The sequence below is a fragment of the Pyrus communis genome, chromosome 13 (assembly GCF_041283825.1).
Source record: "Pyrus communis isolate YQ-2024b chromosome 13, ASM4128382v1, whole genome shotgun sequence".
In the NCBI taxonomy this organism is placed as follows: domain Eukaryota; kingdom Viridiplantae; phylum Streptophyta; class Magnoliopsida; order Rosales; family Rosaceae; genus Pyrus; species Pyrus communis.
This window is the reverse complement of record NC_142577.1, coordinates 21,936,346-21,954,879: the sequence shown is the minus strand read 5'-3', so window position 1 is coordinate 21,954,879 and position 18,534 is coordinate 21,936,346. Positions and strand designations below refer to the sequence as shown.

At 36.9% G+C, this 18,534-nt stretch overlaps 3 protein-coding genes across 4 annotated transcripts; all 3 read right to left on the bottom strand.

Moving 5' to 3' along the window:
• Positions 1-438: 438 nt before the first annotated feature.
• LOC137737556 (uncharacterized) lies at positions 439-2,798 on the bottom strand. Of its 2 annotated transcripts, XM_088682512.1 has the most exons (3): positions 2,658-2,780; positions 1,886-1,935; positions 439-1,575 (listed from the first exon to the last, which is right to left on the bottom strand). In XM_088682512.1, exon 3 carries the CDS (start codon positions 1,472-1,474, stop codon positions 689-691), a length of 786 nt encoding a protein of 261 aa, XP_088538638.1. In that variant the 5' UTR covers positions 1,475-1,575; positions 1,886-1,935; positions 2,658-2,780; the 3' UTR covers positions 439-688. The 2 variants fall into 2 exon arrangements, with proteins under 2 accessions (XP_088538638.1, XP_068333178.2); XM_068477077.2 differs by lacking the exon at positions 1,886-1,935 and having other exon boundaries at positions 2,658-2,798.
• A 1,088-nt stretch (positions 2,799-3,886) lies between these two features.
• LOC137736622 (outer envelope pore protein 16-2, chloroplastic-like) lies at positions 3,887-5,989 on the bottom strand. Its single transcript, XM_068475860.2, has 7 exons — positions 5,783-5,989; positions 5,567-5,618; positions 5,244-5,324; positions 5,025-5,056; positions 4,687-4,720; positions 4,462-4,529; positions 3,887-4,356 (listed from the first exon to the last, which is right to left on the bottom strand). The coding sequence occupies exons 1-7, from the start codon at positions 5,924-5,926 to the stop codon at positions 4,213-4,215; spliced, it is 555 nt and encodes a 184-aa protein (XP_068331961.2). The 5' UTR covers positions 5,927-5,989; the 3' UTR covers positions 3,887-4,212.
• A 1,156-nt stretch (positions 5,990-7,145) lies between these two features.
• Positions 7,146-17,946, bottom strand: LOC137736991 (uncharacterized). Its single transcript, XM_068476328.2, has 24 exons — positions 17,586-17,946; positions 15,036-15,116; positions 14,799-14,898; positions 14,609-14,693; positions 14,484-14,533; positions 13,706-13,785; positions 13,514-13,573; positions 13,196-13,295; positions 13,024-13,101; positions 12,816-12,883; positions 12,622-12,690; positions 12,466-12,543; positions 12,294-12,389; positions 11,861-11,931; positions 11,624-11,701; positions 11,422-11,515; positions 10,719-10,817; positions 9,570-9,787; positions 9,365-9,479; positions 8,711-8,842; positions 8,521-8,628; positions 8,343-8,452; positions 8,137-8,244; positions 7,146-8,046 (listed from the first exon to the last, which is right to left on the bottom strand). Exons 1-24 carry the CDS (start codon positions 17,628-17,630, stop codon positions 7,512-7,514), a joined length of 2,658 nt encoding a protein of 885 aa, XP_068332429.2. The 5' UTR covers positions 17,631-17,946; the 3' UTR covers positions 7,146-7,511.
• Between the last annotated feature and the right edge of the window lie 588 nt (positions 17,947-18,534).

The window sequence follows — 18,534 nt, the reverse complement described above, 5'->3', positions numbered from 1 at the left end:
ATGATATATTTACACGAGTAGGAGATTTGATTCTAAAACCTCTAGGTAATTCGGCAAATTAACCAGAGCACTGTGCCCCATAAACAGAATCCAAGTTCAAGTTTCTATCCTCATGTATAATATTAGAGTAATTTGATGTGTCAAATTATCGTTTTCTTTCTAAAACATCACGTGAGGGCCTGTTTTATCACAAAAAATTCTGAACTATCATTTCCCTCTCGATCTGCATTCCAATCATCAAGAACTAAGCCTTTCAAAGCTTATCAATCAAGAATTGAAAGAACTGTTAATCCAATCTGTTAGGAACCAATTGTATCTCTTTTTGTGTGTCTCACACCATGTGATGCGAGGAATAAACACAAACAGCTATACAACCGTGAACAGCTAAGAATTTGCTCGATGAAAAGCCATCAAGAATCATGGTCCTCTCAGAAAGGATTATCAAGCGATATGAAACACAACTCATTTGGGCATAAGCAAATAGCCAGTTACAATCAACTCACTCTCAGAAAAATACTAAATATGCATCAGTTGGCTTCCACTGTATGACCAACTTTCTTGAAGAACAATTCAAGAGCGAAAAGAAAGAAATCCTTCGTCTAGGAAGCCTTAAAATCACAACCTAATTTAACATTACACATGTTGAACCAAATACACGACTGCTCTCCACTATGCTCGACCACCTCGTTTAATGCTTTCTGCTGTGCCTCGTGCTCTTCTTCCGGCTCCTCCTATCATCGGAATCAGATTCGGAAGCTGACTCAGAATCAGTTGATTCAGATGATGAGCTGTACCTTCTTCTACGCCTTGCCATCTTTTGCTTCTTCTTCTTCCTTCGGTGCCTCCTCTCCTCCTCTGAGTCAGTAGATGAGCTGTAATCTGAGCTACTCTCCTCCGAAGAATATTCAGATCCAGTAACTGATGATGCACCACTATCAGTCTCGAAAACTGATGCCTCGCTATCACTTCCAGAATCAGAGGCTGAGCGATGCTTTCTCTTGCTTTTCTGTGACTGCTTTTCTTCCTTCTCTTCCTTAATTTCTGGATTGTCCAAATCATATGATATTTCAACCTTCATCTTCAGTTTAGGATTTTTGAGTTGCTGGGTCCTAGACGGTCTCGAGATGTAAACACGTTCATTCTTGCATTCATATGTCCAATGCCCGGGTTGGTAACACTTCTGGCATTGTGAAGCTGCACCACCAACGGTAGATACATTTGACTTTAGGTCTTTCCGTTCACCCAATCTCACAGCTTTTTCAGTACTCATCAAATACATCTGTCTCTTGGCTTCCCTTTTCTCCTGCCATCTGCTGGGTCCTTCTTCCTTCTGCCCATAAGCATTAACATTCCGAGCAGCTGCAGCAGCTGCCCTTTCAGCCTGAGCTCGACTAAGACCTTTTGCAGCACTCAAGGCTGCTGCCTTGATCCTTTCAGCCGCAGCTTGAGCTTTCTCTTCTTTCTTACTCGACATGTTCTAAATCACAATGTTCAAATCAGAATACAAGCAACTGAATGCCAAAGGCCTGAAGGTCCAAGGCAATCACTGCCACAATCTCCAAATGCTCTCAGACCCTGCATTTAAATGGTAATTAGGTCAATCACATTCATTAAATATCGCCATGTTCCGGTCAATAAAGTAAAAAACTCCCGTTTTTCAGTAAAAATCAAGAACTAAAAGGGTAAAAAAGCCAAAACCAAAAACATTTAAATCAACTAGCTTTAAAAAACACGTGAAACGTACAGGTTGAAGTATTAAAACCAACCAAAATGACCAACTTTGCATGGCTGGAAGAAGTTTCAAACTCCCCAATCAATCAAAATGAAACATAACAAAGATTTCTCTCACATACATAAAATCTACCAAAATAGAACTAAAACTTACAAGCTGGTAATCTATCAGCAATAAGTATACAAAAGTTGCACAAGATCTCCCTGTAAAAAGAAGGGGTGATAAATCTACAAGAATCATCAGATTACAAATTTAACTGGAAAAAAAAAACATATTCGAACATTAAATATTTGAGCATCAATACCTTTGTATAAACAAAACAACAACAAAACCAAAACCTAGTTCATGAAAAACTTTCTTGGGTCAATTTCTTCAACTTAATTATTCGTTCCTCAGCGTCATCGGTTTAATTCACAATGTAACCTACAACTAAGCATTTTCTTCAACAAGACTATCAATCTAACCTAGTTTTTGTTAGGATGTCAAGTGGCATCACTTAGTTAGCCCAGGTGTCTCAATTGCCGAGTCGGAGATCTTCAGCCTGCAACCAGCTATGTAAGCTGAGATATGTGCAGATGCAAAGTGTGAACATTTGATTGTAGTAGTGCTTTTGTTAATATCTTTTACATTTGGGTAAGGCTGTTCAAACAATTTTGAGTCAGAAAAACTGCAATCTAAACCCTTTTTCCCCCTCAAACTACTAAGGCCGATAAGTTCAAGCAACATCGAAATTACAGCAATACTTGTACCAAAAGACCCAAAATTTACCTAAATTCACACAATCAAGAAACCAAAACAATTAAAAAGGTATTCTTTCCCTACCGATCTACTCGCAATCAGTTGCAGAGGCAGAGATTAGAGCAATTATTTAAACAATAGCATAGAGAAAATAAAAAAACCCCCAGAAATTTGAGAGGAGGCTTACCTTCTTCGGGTCGGGTATCGGTGAGGGAACTTGAATTAGGGCAGAGAGGCAAATCTGGTTTTTGGGGGAAAGGGGTGGTTCTTTGCCTTTAATTTAGATTTACTATTAGGCGGCCGCGGCTCCATAGAGAAAAGCGGTCCTTTTTTCTTTATGTTAACACGCAAAATTTAATTTTGACGTCATAAACCGATATGTGATTGGCTACCCTTTTCTTGTTTGGTTTGGAGACATTAAACTTATGAGCGGTAGTTCTGCGATCGATTCATGACGCTTGTAAATCACGTGAAAGTGAGTTCATCTCCAACCAAATGTATTATGTTTAGCCCATATTTAGATTATTGTTTTGTTAGAAATTATTCGAAGGGAGCTATTTTTTAGTCTCCTCAATAATTCATTATTTAAGGTTTGTTCTTTAAATTTATTAGTTAATTGAATTAAAGTAACATATTAAAATCAGGTTTCCAACATATTTTGAGTGCCACTTGAAGATGTGGCCATCTGAAAATTATTTAAAAAATTACAGGAAAGATTATTGGAAGAGGTAAAAGAGGGGTGTGTATGAAAAGAGTGTTTGAGATCAATAGAATATGAAAAATTGAAATAAAATAAAGTAAGATAATATAGAAGAGTGAAAATGATGTGAGAAATCGTGTAGAAATGTCTTAAGTATTTATAGGACAAAATTAGAAATTTTAATTTATTTTTTTAAACTTCGTCTAAGAAAAAAAAATTAAAAAGCAGCTGAACAAGTTGGCTGGCTGGCTAAGGATGTCCAGCGCGCTAACCATATGGCTGGATTTTGACCCGATGGGTCCCAAGGTTTTTTCACTCATACCTCCATTGAAAATGGATTTTGTGTATAAAAAAAAAAGGTAATCCTTTGGCTTTATGACCCTATGGCCGGCCCGATTTGAGATGACACGATAGAGAGGCTAAAATGCCTTTGCTCCCAACAAAGTGAATTGTCACGGCTTGGCCACCAGCTGGTTGCATTTAAAAAAATTAAAAAAAATTAAAAAAAAAGCTACGTGAGTGGGTTGCCAATATTGCAATGCAAGAACAAAAATTTATCAATTTGTTTACCATACATTGGACTATATTTTTTTACAGGTGTTGGAGGATGTCATAAATTTGATTCCTATGATTTTTTAGTCTCCTCAATAATTCATTATTTAAGCTATGGTTTGCATTGTGGTTTAATGTTAAGTGGAATAATGTCTTATACGTAATGAGAAGAAAAACCCTTAAAATTCAAATAATGACGAATAATGAATTGTATGACATTAGTACAATGGAGTCGCAACATCTAAAAACATGCCGACAACCAAAATGAACCTTCAATAACCAACCATCTAAAACATCTGGAAATCTCGATACTAAACCAGTGAAGTTTAAGCATCCAGAATGAACAATGGGCAACATCATAGATGGTGAAAGCAAAACCCTAACCACAAGTTCCTTAAAACAAGAGAGAGATGGGGCAAGTCACATCTCTGCATTATCAAAAAGAAAGCTTTCTGTGGGACTACATATGCATATGACCCCAACCAGCAGCCTAAAATATCCCAGAAAGAAGATTTGCAGCGGTTGATATGGCAGCTCCGGTGATGGCGCCTTGCACTATCTGCTCATGGGACGAACCCTCCGATGTGAGTGCCAGGGCAACGCCTGTAATCGCTCCCGCAACTGCACTGTTTTTCTGCACCAAGGAACCAAGCAATAACGGCTTTAAGCACCATACAAGTAGCAAGCTCTTAGTAATGCTGCAGCATTCAATCCATGACAGAAGATAATTAAGCATTACCCAATCGTGAGCTCCACGAGCCTCTGCCAGGCCATTTGTAAGACCCGAATACACCCCCGCAGCCAGCCCTGAGAAATAAAATAAGTTAACTTCCTTCAAATCCCAGTGGTACATGACACTGTTTCCAAACCGCGCATACATAGTTGTAAGCAGGAAAAACCGAAACCTATAGCTTGCAAACTGATGCATTTCATGTTTGCAATTTGATTTAGAAGATGTGCTTACCCCATTGTAATGATTCCTTTCCTGTATTCTTCACCTGGAAAACATTGCGACAATGAATCAGTGACTACTAACTGCATCACGACTTTGCTAGAGCTTATACAAGAATCCGAATAAGTACATAAATTATCAAATGGCAGACAAGCCAGAAAGCTCCAATGCAGGTAAGGCCAGACAGCCGCAAGAGAATTCAATTATTTATGGATCAATTTGTGGTGGTTCATTAAAGAGGTATAACATTAGAGCACCTCAATATATAATTGATTGGTAATTTGAGGGCAACAGCGAAATACAATCTTGGTAATTGGAATTATATGCTCGATTGCTAGTTTTCAACTCACCATAGCTTCAAGAGATTTTCGGTTGTTTTCACCTGCAAAGCACATAACAGCCGCTTGAGACACAACCAATTGTTCAATACACCAACAACCGAGCAAGCACATACATAATATTAAAGGGGGTTCTCTCGTAATCTACATCCGTAATTTTGTAGTCGGGCGGGCATACTACATCAATAAAAGTTATAAAAATAACTACGGAGTAGCTAGCTGCATATATACCTCTGAGGTCAGGGAAGCGTTGCCTTTTGTTGCCTGGAACTGAGATTTCGGGCGGAATACCATTTGTACTTGAAGCGAATCCTGCACATTATAATGAACATGTATACGTAGTACGTACGCATCAACAATTGTCTGTCTCTTTAGATAGACAACATTAATTATATGCAGATAGCGCAAATCCCAAACATGATTTGTCCCATCAAGTTATTCACATAATTAAAATTTAAACGAATACTTGTAGATCCATACATATACATACGTACGTATGTAAAAACCAAGAAATTCCAAAGTAGAAGGAAACAGAGAGATTATTTAGTTATTACCTTCAGTGGCTATGAAATAAGCCTCGCGCGACACAGCCTGAATAGCTCCGATCTGTCCATTGCAGCAACACAACCTTATTAACGAAATGCTCATATATTTTGGACGTACAGTTGTTAACACAAGGCACACGGACACATACAGAGAGAGAGAGAGAGAGTGTGTGTGTGCGTGTGTGTGCGCGTGAAGAATGGAAGGGTAAGAAGAGGAGAGGATACCCCAGCAGCCTTGACGAAGCTCTCGGCGATGCGGTTGAGGAGAGGGTGGCCGAGGTCGAAGATGCCGCTCTTGTCGAAGCTGCGCAGCTCCTGCAGCAACGACGGCTTTGTTTCCAAACTAGTGCTGCTGGTCGTGTTCAACATATCTTCACACTGCTTCAGTATTACTTGTTCGATATCGTAAAAGTTCGAGGTTATACTGCTGTGATGAGTGATGAGACTGAAGCGGGGAACAAGTAGAAAATGAGGCAAGAAGGTACGAGGAAGACACGTACTCATGCAACGCTACGTACGTGTCTTTCTCCTGCGAACTTCGGGGCGACTTGTTCCAACTGTTTGCCATCTGTCCCCTATTAACCTGCCTCACAAACAAACACTATGGCAATGAGTCTGGACTGATCTGCTGGACAGGAAGAGGATCCTCTCAGGATTTATTTTGTGGGGATCTTAAGAATCTTCAAATCTTAGTCGTTCATCTAAATTGTGCGGTCAATTTTTATCAGATACTATTTATGTTTAATTTTAAATAAAAAAAATCAAATGATTTCTAACCGCACGATACACGATAAATTGCTAAAATGTGAGAATCTCTAGAATCCCCACAATTTGAATTCAGATGGGATTCAAATCCTGCTGGACAAACAACAGACTGGAGTTAGAATATCGAATGCATCTCAAATTTTCATCACTACCCTAAACTCCATCTATCACCTTCCAACATATAACATTCTTGACTTTAGATTCTGGTATTCGTTCGTGAAATTTAGAATTTGTCACTCGACTGGAGCAGATAACCAAACATCACAATTCAACGTTTGCACTTGGCCACGAAATGGTAAACGAATTCGATTCGTCTCCTTTTAGGTTGGGCAATAAAGGTCGGAAAAAAGGCAAACACTCATTCTTAAAACCAGCATTTTTAAGATCAAAAGGTAGGTATTTTTTTCTTGCAATGGAGGTAGGATACCAACAAATCAAAATTTACTAGACTTTCTTTGGGGTTGCATGTTATTAAAGGTAGAAATCATTCCATGAGTTACCTTGGATAATTCTAAAAACTCAATAGCAATTTACAGCGAGTGAAAAATGAAAATTTCACTCCCTACTGAACACTGAAAAACCCCTACTCTCTCTCTTACAAATTACAACCAACCCCCACCACAAAAATACTTTTGGCATTAGAGGGCACAATCCCATCCAACAGAGGGCTTTTATAATTTGGTGCCCTTTCTAATTTCTATCACAACAACAAAAAAAAATTCCCACTAAATAGGATCGGCTATATGAATCCTAGAACGCCATTGCGCTCGGTTCTGTGTCAAAAAATATAAGGAACAATTTGAACGAAACACAAAACTTGAGATGAAAGGCAAAAAAAAAAGAGAAAATTGGATATAGAGAAACCAATGCTGATGAATGTTTTACAAAAACCAAAATACTTCAAAAACCCCAATAAGGCCAAGTGAAGAGTTGATGATAGGCTTGGCCCCCCACATTGTGACTATTGACTTCTTTTTTCTTTCCGCGTCGCAGTGGCACTATACAGTATTCACTCCTACCATCGTCGATGGAAGCCATAGACCAAATTCATCCTCTCTTCTCTGTCGATTCACTTCCTCTCTTCCAAATGAATGCTCATCTGCGGCCTGGCACCGCTTTCTGGCACCAAGTACGCATTCACGAGTTGCATAAACAACACAAAGCAGTAACCCCGTTGGCTAAATATAACTTATGACCCATTTACAGCCATTTCCGGTGAAGATTTTGGTGGTATCAACGGGCAGTCCTCTCCACCCAACTGTCTATCATCCGGTGTGCCATGCAAGTGATCCGAGCAGCCTCTAGAAGTAGTAGGCTCATTTTCCCTATTGTCAGCATCATCGCAACTGTTGTTCTCAGAACAGCTCTTAGAAATAGCATGCTCATCATTCTCTTGATTTTTCCCTTCACCTAAGTTGTTGACCCCCTCAGCTGTGCGAGTTGTATGCATACTGCTTGCAATTTTCTTATTCGGTAGCACTGCCTGGCTTAGAGTTGTACACAAAGCAGCAAACACACTTTCTTTTGGCTTGGAGTTTTTACCCAACCGTTGCCTCTTTGCTAGCTCGGTCTCCCTATCCTTAGAAGCCAATTTCCGCTTCAACCTAAGGGACTCCATTGTTCCTTCATCTTCATCAGAAGGTTCAGGATGTTTCTTGGGCGGTGGCTTGTAGTCTTCGTCGTCTTCATCGTCATCATAATCCACCAGCCCAACAGACCTTGGACTACAAAAATCAATATGAACATATGGCCCGTATAGCCAAAAATATTCTGAAAATGCACTCTGATAAATCTACACTAGAAGAGTACAATACCTGGATGGTGGATAACTTGCAGCAACTCCATTGGATAAAACAGGTTGCGGTTGGGCCTGTACTTTTTGGGTATTTGGCATGGATGCAGATGCTGTATCTTCTTCATCACTGATTACCAAGTTCCATCATATTCAGTGGCTATTGGTAACAAAATAGCGGGAAAGAGCACTATCAATACACGATAAACATTCAACACAAAGACATACCTGTCCTCGTTGAAATACTCTTCTTCTTCTTTCTCCAAAGCACGCTCATCGTTTCGTTTTCTAGGGTCTGACACATTAGCCGTGCCTTTGGTTCCAAAATGTTCTAGGAACTGCAAAAGCACGTGTCAAATACAAAAGCTCCAAATTTAGGAGTGGAGAAAACATAGGAGCATAGTACCTGCTCATATTTTACTTTGAGGGAGTGAACCGATGCAAAATTCTCGAATCTGACCAACTGATCCCAGAATGAATCAACCAAGTATTTAACCAATGACTTCAAGTTTTCCTGGAAAAAGAAAAACACAAATAAGATGATACCTTCAAGACATACTTTAGCTCCAGAAACCGTGTCTAAAAGAGAGTAGCACCTTCCGGATGAACTCAAAAAGTTCTAAAACAGCCGAGTTCAGCAGGTTATATCGATTTCCATTACCAACAAATGCACCGACAATTGGCTTCAGAAGGTTGTTCTTAACAATATGATTTATCAGATGCTCATCCTGCAGAATCATGCATTGCCCAATTATTACATGAACAACTTAGCCCAAAAAGAAAAGAAAGATTGCATACTTAACATATCAGAGCAGGTAGAGAGAGATTATACGTACAACAGGGCACAAAGATGATAATAAACATTCTTATATGTACTACGGAAGCTGAAAAAGTTGCACAGACCAAGAACCTTTTTGAAATATAACATTCTTTTTATCCAGATTTCCCACTACGATCATACTGATGAGAAATTCTCACTATGAAAACACCATGCTCAAATCTGAACAAGCTATACTGTCACGACGTATTGACTTGTAGTCTTGCATGGCAAATCGCTCATCTTAACTTCACTTTTGTTGAAGCACACGACATAATATACTTTAAATTTTCATGCAAATTTTTTTCAGTTTCTGCTACTGATAATTGGTCCAAAACAACAAAAATGATCACCTCCAGATCATTTGGATCTCTTTGGGATTTTATCTGAGCTCAAGGATAAATAAAACTTTTATTAATCAACATAAACTCACGTGACGTGAAAGAATAGTGCGAACAAATCGAACTGCAGCAACAACTAAATACTTTTCTCTTCTTTGTGTAACCAACAAAACTTTATCCATCACATTACTAAGCAGAAAGTTACACCTGCAAGTGACAAAAACCCAAACATTCCAATGTCAAGGGTCAGCAGCAGAAATCCATTTATGAAAATTGTACAAGGAGCCAAAATATTACTTTATTCTGAATGGATGGTGAAGGACACAAAAACAAAGCAATTCGCATATATTTGATAATATTTCAGGCTTCGCAACACTCTGACTTTCACCTCTTCCACCAGAGATAGAAGATTTATCAAATGATTGACCATTGCCTTCCAAAGAACATGACGCTGTTATAACATCAATTAACTGCCCCAGATGCTTCTCATAGAATATCTCGATAATTGCATCTCTCTGTAGCAAAATCAAATGGGATAAAAAAAAAAAAACTCAATAACCAACCCATGCAGTACAAGTATAAAAATGAGGCATTGGAATTTTTTTTTTCTTACATGCAAGTTTTACCGACATCATATAATAAACTACAAACCAACATTCAAATTGTTACACCCGCAGAAATAAACCGTATTGCAAACTCCATGAAAAGCTTCCATATATGAAACTTTTGAATTTGATATAATAAAAAAAATTCATCATACTCTAAATGAAAGAACAATCCAAAGAATTATGAGATGGACTAGAACAAAATTGGCCACAGAAAGTAACTTCAGTAAACAAGGGCGGAAAATCATTAAAAGGAAAAAACAATGACCTGGCCCAAGTAAAACGGCAAACAAAACAATAAAGTAATCAAATCAACAAGATCTACAATTGACCATAACCCTAGAAGGCATAAAGCCTCTTGTTATTTTCTGATATTATTGATAACTATTAAAATTATATGTATAATATGCACGGGAATATGATTGTTTAAGAGCTAGAGAATATAACGAAAAAGCTCATGATAAAAGCTCCTAAAAGAGAAAAAAAAAAAAAAGCAATTAATATCCCACAAATGGTGTCAACATGTGCACCAACTTCTTAAGTAAATATTACATGTACATATATGCACACAAGTACAAAGAGAAATACATAATTATACAAGTGCATATTTGTTATGCCCCTCTAACCTAAGTGGACCTACTGGTGTAGCGCCATTGGTAAATAATTAAGAGGGAGCAGTTGCAGTTCAAGAATGAAAAAAAATATACATACTATAGGACAACAGAGAAGAAGAAAGATGATATCCACAGAAAACTATTAAATTTAAGGAGGCTATAGGTGAGTCCTACGAAGAGCGACAGTGACATAATATATTTAGCGAACAAATGTCTAGAGTAGATACCTGAGCTCCTGACAATGTGTATGAATCTAGTAGACTACGAAGAATTTCAAGAAACTGGCAGTGCATGTCCTCTCCGAAATCTGTAATCATTCCTTTAACCTGTAAGTAGACAATTAAATATCAATATTGATAGAGATAATTAAAACACTTGGATCAGGATTTATAAATTTTAAATGACTGGGACCAGTGTGGTCAACTAAACTGGAAGTAGCCAAAGACAGTCAATGTCTTTTCCATTCTGGATGCTTATATGCAGACATCAGATTATACATATTATGAGTGTGGGGAAAACAACTAGATTCCTTTTAGATACAGTTGCTATGTCTGTTCACCTAATATCAGTTCTAAAAATGCAGACATCAGATTATACATATTATGAGTGTGGGGCAAACAACTAGATTCCTTTTAGATACGGTTGCTATGTCTATTCACCTAATAACAGTTCTAAAAATCTAATACAAATATAGGCAATCCCCAATGCAATCACAAGTATAACCTGTTGCTTGCCTAATTAGGTGGTTTCTCCTTCTGTTATTAAACATAAACACACATATTGTAGTTGATTGTAATTTCGCCTCACAGGCCATAATCATGTCATCGATGAATAATTCACTATAAGATTTCTTTGAAGATCAACCAAGACAGGTGAAGGTTATTGTCCATGTCCATTCATAGACAAAAAATAATTTGGAAAAGTGCATACCAAGAGTCCAAAAAGTAGAGCTCCTTCCTGACGAACAACATATGAACGCAGAAGGTTTGGATCCTGATTCATGAAAAGACTCAGGATATCTGTCCTGCATCCATTATAATCACCAATTGTTAGGATTATGACACAAGGGAAAAAAACTGAGAGAGACGCAGCAAAGTAAATACAAAATACAGATTCCTAAACATCTGATTACCCAGTTAATACAAGCTTTTTGTCTTCACTCTGCAACACATCAGTTACAATGTCAAAGATTCCTTCATTCATGAGATCCCTACAGACATTCAGCATTTCACACTTTAAAACAAAGACATCTTAAAAGAAATATTTTTAGCTAACAACCATAACATAAGTAACCAAAATTTAAAAAACCAACGGAGAGTTACAAAACATAATAGCAGGTAAAGAAATGTAACTTCAGGATTTTTTTTACCTAAATAGCCGAAGCTGCTGGACCATCTGCAGGCTTTTGCTTAAACTACAAAACTCGTGCAAGAAATATACCTACAATGCAAAGGGAATGATAAGCACAATCAATTCTGAGTGACGTCAAGAAAACTAACCAGAGAAATGCAGCCACAAATTCTAAGGTCACTATCATTACTATGGTCATATTAAAATGCGGTAAAGTTACAGGTGCTGACATTAAGAAAATAAAAATAACCACCATAAGACTTTTTATCAACGTTAGAGACATTGATAAATATTTCTAAATAAATTGGAGGAAAAAGAAAATCAAAAGAGAAATTACAAGATGTAAAAATCTAGTTAAATATTCAAGATTCCCTTTGAGAACTGCATTGCATCAATATCATGCCGCAGAAGTCAGAAATACAATGAAAAACCACCTATGGAAATCAAATTACCAAATTCTTTTTCGATTCCGCGGAGGTGGATGGCGACCGTAATCGAGCAAACAATTCTTGAATAAAGGTACTGTCATCCTTTAGCAAAGAAACAACCTAAAACAAAATAGGAACATCAGAATTAATATAACGTAAAGCCCAACATGTTCAAAGAAGAGTTGTAAAATCTTACAATAGCGTTGTTTGCATGAATAATGGAATTCAGATTTGCAACTGTGGCCTCATCCAGAACTCTAGCCAAAACAACATCCTAAAGAAGTAGTCGAAAGTAAGAATTGCAACTGAAGTAGTAGGAAAAACAAAAAGGTTAAACAGAAAACAGGCAAACCTTTAAATATCCAACTTTATACGTCTGGTGTATCTTTGACAACACAATAGCATCTTTAATCGGTATGGCCTGTGCAAAATTAAATTGTCAATCCAGATTCACAGCAAAGAAAGAACCAACTCGAATATAAATTAAGATGCTATCCAACATCCCTAGTCCTTAGCCCCAAATCCCAACAGCACAAAAATTATTACCTCCTTAAAAACAACATGTTCTTTCAAAAAGTTACGATGATGTTGGACATTAGGTAATTCAGGGTCATCTGCAAACCAAAATTCAACATCAATATCAACACAGTACTGAATTATAATGAACTAAGAATCAAATTACCAGGCTACAACTAAATCGCAATCCAAGAACAGAAGGTTATATAAGCGAACAAAAACCAATTACAGAACTCACTCTCAAGGGAACCGATGATATCCATGATTAAATCATCACCGAATATTTTCTCAAAGATCTGAGGACTATTCAGCAGAACTGCAGGTATAAAACAACATATCACTCAATAAAAAGATAGACATGCATTTATGTAGCAGATTCTGAGAGTGAAATACCAAAAAGGAATACTTACTGATCCCTCTTACTATTTTGTATATCATGTGAAGACCATCAACATTTTCTAAGTCTTCACAGATTCTAAATAGGCCCATGAGCTTTCGAAAAAACTCTTGCTGCGTTAAGATTAAAAGACTCGTTAGGAAAAAGCAATATAGTATATACATGAATCAACAAGCTGTTGATGAAGGTTAAAAGAATAAACAAATTTTATGATTAAGGATAACATGTTTGGACGTACTTCAACAATTTATTTTTTTTATAAAATAAGAACCATGCTAAATAATTCACTGCACATTTCTTCAGAGATCCACAAAAGTTGTACAAAGCTTACATCAGTCAATATCAATTCTGTAAGTCGCATCTGATCAGCAATGCCACTCTCAGTCACAGTCTGCAAGACAAAAAATCCACATGATTGTCATCACTTTGCCAGTATGATGAAAAGACAATCTCAAAAATTAAATGAAAAGTGAAAAGTAAAAAAGAATAAACAAACATATGAGATGCAAAAGAACTAAACCACCTTAACGATTAAGGGAAGTGTGGATAGCTCAACCGTAGGGAGCTCCCTCAACTCACTGTTTGCACTGTGAAATGTCTCATCTACATATATCGAAAAGATCGACAATTCATGTCACTGATTTTCAAATAAAAATAAAATTTAAGAACACACAAGCACAATGTAACCAATAATAAATGTTACAAATTGGAATATAGAAAACAATGAAGGTATACATGGACATTATTTAAATTTAAGGAAAATTTATTTTTATTCATATTACTTGAAACAATTTCACTCTTTCTCATACAACAGATATAAACACTACAATCATAGATAAGAGAATCCATATTATTATTGAAACACACCCTTCCTTCACACAGAAAAGTGGAAATATTAATTCAACCAATGAGCTTTGACTTAACCCAGAATGGCCAGAAGTTGATGAACAAATTCTTTCTTCAGGGATTTAGGTACCTTTAAAAGTTTCATTATGCATTCCTGTGTTAAATATCTTGTTTTAAGGAGCAGATTTGTAGTCTTATAATATAGAGATTGGATGAACTTTATAGGGTTCCACTTCCACAAATACGCAATTCCTATTGCACTAGTAAACTTTCTGAAATCAATGCTTCATGGCAGATAAATCTTTCATCAAGGAAAATATTTGCATGCACTTTTAATTGAAAAATGGAGAGAATACACAATAACCGTTCACTAAGAAGAGGGTTACAGCAGTCACATATCTAAAATGCAAGGAACAGAGAGGGAGTACATTTTGAATCATATTGCAAACACTTACTGCTAAGAGAATTAAAATGTATATTCCTTTGAACGCTGCATATGTGGTCCCTGAATAGATCACATAAAATAATTAGTAACAACTATGTTATTAGGAAAAAAAAAGGGCAAAAATTAGGTAGTTACCATATGTAAGAGCAGCCTGTAGGCTCCTGAAAACTGAGAGCTAATTCAGTAGAATATTCTGGATCCCTCCATGAGATAATTGTATCTTAACAAGAAAAAAACCCGAACTTCACAATTTAGTATCAACCTAACCACATAAGAATACCATATAATAGTAAAGCAAAATTGTGTCACTTAAAACTTAAAATACCTTCTTGCTTTCTGTAAATGTCATCCGAGCTGATTCGATGCAGAAGTAATGTCTCATTGTCTTCTTCATCAATAACAAACAAACCCAGCTCTTCTGAACGCTGTGTTACCACAGTTGCATTCAATCAAAATGCAGGGTAAGTTCAGAAATAATTTCCAAGGAAATGTGATTCAAAACAACTAATTCTCACAAATTTACTGTGTCTATCAGATTAACAAATGAATGAGATAAACAAACCTCCATATAGTCAACCGTGACATGACCAGTTCCCTGATCATCCCATTTTCCATCCTCACTCAGACGGTAAACCTTAACACGCTGAGATACGAAAAAAGAAAAATTAGACCAACAACTTCAACTACATGCTATATACCAACATCATTAATGCAAATTCAAACTATAAGATGGCCATGGAGCAGATACATTATTTTGAAATCTTAAAAAGTTATGGACATTAACTTTCTTTGATTCCAATATTAGAAGGAAAAAAAGGCATGGTTTCACAATCGTAAACGCAATTTAAGAGGAAACGAAAAGGCAAACACAGGTAACAGACTATTATACTGAACAAAGATGTGAATAAAGTAACATGTTCACATTAAACATAAGAGATCCTCATAAAAATTTAACACACTCATCAACACAAAATTAATTATTGTAATTGAAAGTGTAAATGTACATACAACTTGCTTACAGCTACCTCATGTTATTACACAGACATTATCACAGCAAATCGTGCAAATACGCTACACAAGCAATGCAATGTACCCTAAGTCTCCATAACACTGAGTTGAACACAGCATCTCTCTGCTCACATTTGATACTATTCTTCATTAGAAAAGATTAACTAAAAATAATAGCTCAACGTTGATATTAAACCCAGCACATCCTAGTTCTCTAATGGAAATAGCGAGTTTATATAGTGCAAGCATTATGAACTCTCTCTGAAATAGAGAGATAAAGAAACACTCCCCTAAGACCAAATCAATTATCAAGACGCTCTTATGATCAGATTAACACTGACAGAAACAGTACAATGCAGGAGCCAAAGAATGAACTACATCTCAGACACACCTACATAACGCTACCACTCCCTTCACCAAAAAGGCTGAACATGAATTGTAAGTTGTGATGATTTTCCAGAATAACAATGAAGACGATGAGCATATAGGAGCATTTAGCACAGTGAACTCATTTCTGTTTCAGGAGGATCCTTTTCTATATTTTGATTGTTAGATTTGAATTTTATTAGACATAGTGTTTTTATGAAGTTATAACTGATGTTTTGCATACTCGCCATCTAAGTTTAGATAAATTTTTTGCATCACGCCTGCCATGTCATTTCATAAATTTTTTAAGATTTTCCAAGAAAACATTTCCATATTTGTGTTGGTTCTTAGCACATAAATAAGCAAAGGTCTAATTTTACAATGCCATAAATAGATAATTACCAAAGTCGAGTTTACTGCATATGTGAGACTCTAAAAACTAGCAAACACATACAAAATATAAAAAAGTGAGCATAAATCAGAAACAAATAAAGTTAAAGGATATGGTGATAGTCCAACTTTCCACTTTTCTTAACATGATAAATAGGGTTAAGGAATTAAATTTCAATATACCGTCACAATTATTGTCACTTATTCAATGCAGTTGTTGAAGATTAGAAAAAGAAATTGTTAGGGAGACCACATTATTAATCACGTCATTTGACATCATTTAACTGAAAACAAGGGGTCAATTATGGGAAATATAAAGGTCCAAAAGCTAGGAATCTAGCCCAATGAAATAGGTATTGTAGATGTCATTAAAAAAAATAGAAAACAACAAATGTCTTAGAACGGTTGTTATTTCACACTACGTCAGCTACCTATCGCCGTACAAGGAAATTTTCTAAGGAAGACCAATACTTCAGCAAAAACAAAATGACAACAATCTTCCAAATTTCACCATTGTCAATTAGAGACAGCATCAGTATCAGAAACACCATCACCAAATTAAACTCGGTGCCCACCTTTCAAGTTCCAGAAAGTTAACTAGCTTAGGAATGTGAACTTTTGCATGGAGCTCAAACAAGCTGTGTACAACAGAAGATTTCAAATAAAACACTCAGAAAGTCCCACTAAACTACTTCCTGTGATAAATAAACTAAACTCATCCTCCTCCAACTTATAAAAAAGCAGTATCTACCACATCCTTCGACCCAAAGCAGTACCTTTTTGCACACTTCAAAAACATAGCTTCCCCTCAAATGATCAAAAGATACTTATGCTACTTACCCACACCGCCCAAACAGTAGTTATTTGCCTTTGCAGTGAAGAACACTTTCCTTACTATTAACAGAATAGAAACCAAGTAGTGCTAAGAAAGTTAGCCTGTTTACTAACTCTCTTGTTAACCGGTGTCACACACAGTGCAACAGCTCTTAGAGCTCCAACCAGCTAATTTGATATGTACAACACTTTAAAAACTTAGACAGCTCGAAGAACACAGGCAATATTTATTTTTGCACTGAAACCCTAACGGAAAAGCATTCAAAATGCTAACATTCCCAAACGAATATAATCAGCCTTCCACCCCCACCCCAAAAAAAAAAAAAAGAAAAGAAAAGAAATTGAACAGCTAACAAAAGTACGCAGAAAGCAAAACAAAGCATAAAATTGGGAGTGAATAAAATCAAGCTGAAACCTCAAAACCCGCAAATAACAAAGAAACAATTACTCACTGCCATTCTAGGTCAAAGTATCGAGCTTCCTAATTTTGCAGGGAAAGAAAAAGCAAACTCACCTGCATCGAATTCGAATTGACCGGCGCTTTATCTGGCGCGCCCATCGTAGCTCCAAAGTCTGCGATTCGAATTCGGAGCAAAAATTGAATAATTGGGCAAGAGACTGAATCGAACAGGAGAATTGGATTTAAGAAAATGTTAAATTAGGGTTTTGAGGGCGGGGGAAAAGAGAGATTGGGGAGGATAGAGGGGGTGATTAGGGTTCCCGGTGATCAGTAGAAAACCCTAACCGCCATTAACGTAGCAGTGTGACCTTCCGATTTTTCTCGCACTTTCTCTCTCTAGCGCGCTCACTCTCTCTCTCTCCGCTTTTTATTCTTTTGTGCGCAAGTGTCTCGGCCCCCGACCTTCGCCTTCGATAAGAGAAGGAAAGTGGGAAAACTATTACGCATGTTGGGATTTTGTGGTGTCCCCGTTATACCCCTGGATTTCGAGTGAAATTATAGGGGAGCCATTCACCGTTGGGTATGTATGTAAGGGTTTGGTGTATACGGAATAGAATGGGACGTGATGTAATCAAATGGAACGGAGGTTCTATGCTACATTTAGTATGTGGAGGTCAGAATGGGTTATTCTGCTCCGTGTTTGGTATGCGCATAACGGAATGAAATTAAAATTTAAATGACCAATGTACCATGTTCTGTTTGTTATTTGGTACAATGTTTATGGAATTTGGTGGAATGGGACGCTTTTTTTTATTGTTGATATTTCAATATATATATATGCTTATTTATAATATATTTGTTACAGTAACAGTTATTGTCACATCCCGGCCCGGGGTGGATCACTTCCTGAGCTCGCTTCACCACCGTAGCACGATATTGTCCGTTTTGGACGTACCATTCCCTCACGGTTTTGTTTTTTGGAACTCACGAGCAACTTCCCAGTGGGTCACCCATCATGAGATTGCTCTAACCCTCTTCTCGCTTAACTTCGGAGTTCTTACGA

Coding starts and splice junctions, on each gene's coding strand:
- LOC137737556 (XM_068477077.2), bottom strand. CDS start 1,474: ATGTCGAGTAAGAAAGAAGAGAAAGCTCAAGCTGCGGCTGAAAGGATC.
- LOC137736622 (XM_068475860.2), bottom strand. CDS start 5,926: ATGTTGAACACGACCAGCAGCACTAGTTTGGAAACAAAGCCGTCGTTG. Junction 5,325..5,566: donor TTATTTCATAGCCACTGAAG/GTAATAACTAAA, acceptor TATAATGTGCAG/GATTCGCTTCAAGTACAAAT. Junction 4,530..4,686: donor AAAGGAATCATTACAATGGG/GTAAGCACATCT, acceptor TTTATTTCTCAG/GGCTGGCTGCGGGGGTGTAT.
- LOC137736991 (XM_068476328.2), bottom strand. CDS start 17,630: ATGGGCGCGCCAGATAAAGCGCCGGTCAATTCGAATTCGATGCAG. Junction 11,516..11,623: donor AAAAAGCTTGTATTAACTGG/GTAATCAGATGT, acceptor TAATGGATGCAG/GACAGATATCCTGAGTCTTT. Junction 8,843..9,364: donor GCACTATTCTTTCACGTCAC/GTGAGTTTATGT, acceptor ATGATTCTGCAG/GATGAGCATCTGATAAATCA.